The sequence below is a fragment of the Corvus moneduloides genome, chromosome W (genome assembly GCF_009650955.1).
Source record: "Corvus moneduloides isolate bCorMon1 chromosome W, bCorMon1.pri, whole genome shotgun sequence".
Classification (NCBI taxonomy): domain Eukaryota; kingdom Metazoa; phylum Chordata; class Aves; order Passeriformes; family Corvidae; genus Corvus; species Corvus moneduloides.
The window spans coordinates 16445533-16450595 of NC_045510.1; the positions used below are offsets into that span (position 1 = coordinate 16445533).

The 5063-nt window shown below is 37.1% G+C and overlaps 1 protein-coding gene across 1 annotated transcript; it reads right to left on the reverse strand.

Moving 5' to 3' along the window:
* Positions 1-294: 294 nt before the first annotated feature.
* On the reverse strand, positions 295-1674 carry LOC116437391 (nuclear factor interleukin-3-regulated protein-like). The gene has a single exon (XM_032095056.1). It carries the CDS (start codon positions 1672-1674, stop codon positions 295-297), a length of 1380 nt encoding a protein of 459 aa, XP_031950947.1.
* Positions 1675-5063: the final 3389 nt, after the last annotated feature.

A 5063-nucleotide genomic window follows, 5' to 3' on the forward strand; every position in this document is an offset into this window, starting at 1 on the left:
TCTCCAGCTGCCACAGGGGAAGAGGAGGGGAAGGAGTGAGCAAGCACCATTGTAGTTTGGAGAGTCTCAGTGGGAGCACTAAATTAGAGAGTACTATTCCTAAACCATGACAAGGCATAATGATCATAACACAGCTTAGTCTCCATAAGAATTTGTGCACAAAAAGACACCAAACATTATGTGAACATTACAGTGAAACGACATCACAAGTCCAGTGATGTCAGCATAATACAAAACAAATTTATCTACTACAAATGACTTTTTTTTAATATAAAAACAACAATAAGCCTTTATTCAGTAGTAACTTAACCAGTCTGATGCAGAGATTTGTTGTGTACTTATAATTCTTTTAAGGAAAGCAACCTCTGCAGATAAGTTTGCCATGCCCTGCTTCAAATACAGCTTCTCTGACTCAGAGACACTGAAGATACTGTCTTTTCTTTCTACAATTTCAGCTTTGCAACCACTCTGAATTCTTACATTTAATTCCTTTTGATGCCAGAGTTCTGGTTTGAAAGACCAGTCTTGGATATTAGTCACTTGAACTGAGAAAGGAGTGAGAGAAGAATGCACCAAGTTTTGTGCAGTGTGTTTTTCAAGCTCAGCATGTCTTTTTGATGACATAGCAATAGGTGATGATAGTTTCTGTGCAGCATCATAGTCATTATCTACTGCTTCCACCTTAACTTGCATGGCTTTGGCTTTAATTCGAAGCTTGTGAGGTAAAGCTGAAGAATTTACTTCTGGAACTGTTGCACAAATATTTTTATGTTCAAATGGGGAATGGATTGGATCCTTAGGAACCTGCTGTTCATCTTCTCCATCAGACGACTTTCCAACTGCATTATCATCAGTTTCTGAAGTTCTGGGGGAATTACTTGAGGACCTGTTGACTTGTAACAGAGGAGGAGAATGTGAGTACCTGTTAAAGGTAGTTCCCATGTAGTGTGGATATATGGATGCTTTCTGTGAACTTCTGTCATCTCTTGTCCCTGTCTCTAATTCCACAGACTCCTGTTTTATAATCTGGAACTTATTTTCAGGACTTCTGCAGTTGTTTCGCATACTACTTGATTGAGTATGCTCTAGTGATGATTTTTCAGACATATCAGACATATCAGATATAGAGCTTTGAGGAGAATGTTTAATGACAGAAATATAACTGCTACCAACTATAGATGGTTCATGTTCATCCACAAATGAGTTAATATTTGATTTGGGAGTTTGATAATCTTGAAAATACACAGCTGTTGCACTACCAAGTTTCTGTATCTCTTGGGCATAGGCTGCAGAAGTAATTAAACCAAACTTCACTTTCAAAGAAAGCAGCTCTGCCTTCAAAGTGGCATTCTCTTCTCCCAGTGCAATTAGTTTGCTCTCTAAGACAAGGTCATTCAGTCGCCGTTTTTCACGAGATCTTTTAGCAGCTTCATTATTTTTCCGCCTTTTCTCCCAATACATAGCATCTTTCTTTTCATCTGGAATGAATTCTCGTTTTCTCCGGCAAGCTGAAGATTTGCTTTTTCCACTAGCTTCAGTGAGTAGCATCTCTACATTTGCAGACAATTCTTCAGACACTTCTGCTAAAGTAGATTTAAGTACCATGATTTTGTCCCCATTTGTGTCAACAGGTCCATGTTCCTTTTTAAGGGTCTGCATTTTTCTCAGCTGCATCAGAAACAATTTGTAATAGATCTAAAATGAGCAACAGAGCAAACTATTTTCCCAATACTTCTCATACCACAACTTCAGTACTTTAAAAATGCACGCATATCCTTCCTTTTGTTTCATATTCTCAAATAGAAGTGTCTAGATTCAATTTTATTGGCAGAGGTGATGAGAATCTTCCAAATAACCTTCAATGAATTGAGAATTTGATTACTGTTTAGGAATTTCTGGGGTTTGGCATTCAAAAGTAACTTTCAATAAAAAGCTTAGACTAGCATTTGATTCATTAAACTTGCTGTAATATGAAGGAAGCTTGACACTGAAACAACTTACATTCTAAGCTTTATGATACCTAGATAGCAGATTTGCTTCCAAAACAAAAATTAATAAAAGAAATTATCTTTGAATTTTGATCTGAGAAAAATGTCACACAACTTTCCATAATATCACTGACCAACTTAAACCTAGGACTTAACACTGCTGAACACCATACATGTTGATGAGCAGCACTGGAAAGTATCTTGTCATTCCAAATTAAAACATCTCTTCAGAATACATCTGTGGTGCGTGATTTGGCACTGCTATATAGTTGGGTCCTCCACAGACTAAAAATAACAAGCTGATTTAGAGAAGCTAGAGTGCTTTCTATTGTCTTAAAATAACACTGCTATCCATAAAGTTATTAAACATTTAACTAGTGCTTTTGTATCCTGTAAATTTATATATAAAATGCATGTTGTGTGCATGTGTGTATACACACATATTTCAAGTTTTAACATCCCTTTTTGATCAATCAGATAAACTGAAACTAGTAAATGCACACACGATTCTGGCAAATACAGAAGCAACATATTTTCTCTTAAATAAGACTGTTTCAGGACAAGAACTATGTCTTTGTATCTATCTGTATAGTCTCCAGCTCACTTGCAATATATAATTCCACTGGAAAACATCAGTATTTACATGTAAATTAATGAACTAAAATGATTCCTCTGACTATATTTCAAATTCCAATCTTTCCCCTTATGAATAATTTTTCAATTGCTTTATCACTCCCTCATAAAGTATTATAAACCCAAGATTTAGGAGTACCTTACACTACTCATTATTAAAGATGTTGTTGTTGCTTGATGTTAATAACATTGAGTGCCAATGTAACAGTGTAATAACACTTGACCCTATCAAGTACAGATCCAGTCTTGCTCCCATAGCAATTTTACCATTGGCTTCAATAGAATCAGGATACAGTCTCAGATCCAAATATTAATGAGACTTCCATAGAATTCATACTACTTAAGCGAGAAATTACATATACAGAAATCAGGAAAATTTAATTTATCAGTTTCAAAATTGTACATTAAGAATTTGACCCTGGAGACTTGTGTACTAAGATTGAAATGTACTTGAAATGTGTCAAAGAGTTGTGATCCAGACCTTCAATCTTCCCTCTGTTGTTTGTAATTTAATTAAATGTCAGTTCTGCTTTACAATATACAAATAGGCCTCCACACATACATATATGTTTCTTCAGCGTAACTGCACATTATTATTTGAATTTATCAAAATACACATTATCTCCAAGTTCAGTTTTTCAAAACATATTCTGTAATGAGATACCTAATTATTCAATTCTGTTGATCTAGCATTTTGATAGTAATTCTACAAAACTATATTAAATCGCATTTCAAGAAGTCAGATGCTTTCAAACAAACTTTACTTTTGTCAGGCTGTGTCTATAAAAATTTACCTCTGTCCTTAAAAAAAAAAGCAAAATAATTTCTCATTTTAAAGAAGAACCATGCATTTATCACTCTTTTTAATAAACAAAACAAACCACTATGTAGTAAAGTGTTGAAAAACAATAAAAGCTCACATCTCACATCGATATGTCCGCACGTTTCTAGTTCTTGTTTCCATGTTCCGCATACGTATTGTTAACTGTTATTGATAGCATTCTGTCAAAGGTTATGTATTTTAAAATTTGTACACATGCCAAGGCTGGTATAGAACCTGCTCATAGATATCCAAACATGAACAATAAATTTGTAATTTTGTAATTTGAAAAACTGAAGAATATATTTAGTACTTTCTATCTACAAAGCATTTTTAAAACATTTGCTAACTACCTCAAGACTTTTATGAGACACAAAAATAATATTATGCACATAAAGGGGAGTAAACTGTCGGGGTCCCTTCCCCCCTGCCATGTAGTCCTGGGAGAGGGGCCCCGGGGGGGAGACACGGGGTTTCCCTAGCCCCTGGTCAGTCTCATTCCCCATTGGTTGTTTTGTGTTCCCCTGCGCAGGCAAGGACCCTCGGGTCCCGTGATTGCCTCAGTTCCTGGGCAGATCCTCAGCCATGCGGCTGGGAAAATAAACATGTCTCTGAAACATCTATCAAGAATCGTTCCATATATATTTCTTTTCCACAGGCCTCGTTGTTTGATACGCGTTGCAGTATCCGCACTGTAACAAATGGTGGTGAAGGGAAGAAATTAACTATTTTTGTTTAGCGTTCCAACAGGTACAAATAGAAGAAACCCTCTCCTGCCTCAGTTTCCCCACAAAGCATGCTTGGAGAGTCCTGTCTCCCTTCTGTCAGCCTTAAGATGTTCCAGAGAATCTGTTTGGACATTTAAAGACTCAGGACGGTGGCTTGTTTTGTTTTGAAACTGTTCTTGTTATGTTTATCCAGTTGTTTTCAATATTAAGTTTTAAATCTCTTTTTGTTAAAAATAAACGGGTGAAATGTTGGGGTCCCTTCCCCCCTGCCATGTAGTCCTGGGAGAGGGGCCCCGGGGGGGGAGACACGAGGTTTCCCTAGCCCCTGGTCAGCCTCATTCCCCATTGGTTGTTTTGTGTTCCCCTGCGCGGGCAAGGATCCTCGGGTCCCGTGATTGCCTCAGTTCCTGGGCAGATCCTCAGCCCGGCGGCTGGGAAAATAAACCTCTCTCTGAAACATCTATCAAGAATCGGTCCATATATATTTATTTTCCACGGGCCTCGTTGTTTGATATGCCTGTTGCAGTATCCGCACTGTAACAGTAAACTAAGTTTAATTTTAGTTGCTGGATACACAGCCTAACTAAACACTGTTTAAACATTTCAGAGCTACTCTACCACTATTGTTTTCCATAGACAAAAAATATGCCATGAAATTCTGCACCTTTCAAGTCTATAATAATTAAGAAATTCTCTTTAACTGAAGATGCAGCCTCTAAAGTCCAAATCAACTTCTACTGAAATCATCCAACATACTCTTTCTTGCCTTATATCTAGCACCTTCAGTGAAATTCTATTCCTGCTGAAGAAAAATGTGGATGCTGACTTCACTAGAATAGCAATATTATCCCTAGATTTGTGGGCAAGAGGGTCTAGGCAATGGGGAGCAAAGAA

What these genes read in the sequence shown, in the direction of transcription:
- LOC116437391 (XM_032095056.1), bottom strand. Translation starts at nt 1,674, where the DNA reads ATGCAGCTGAGAAAAATGCAGACCCTTAAAAAGGAACATGGACCTGTT.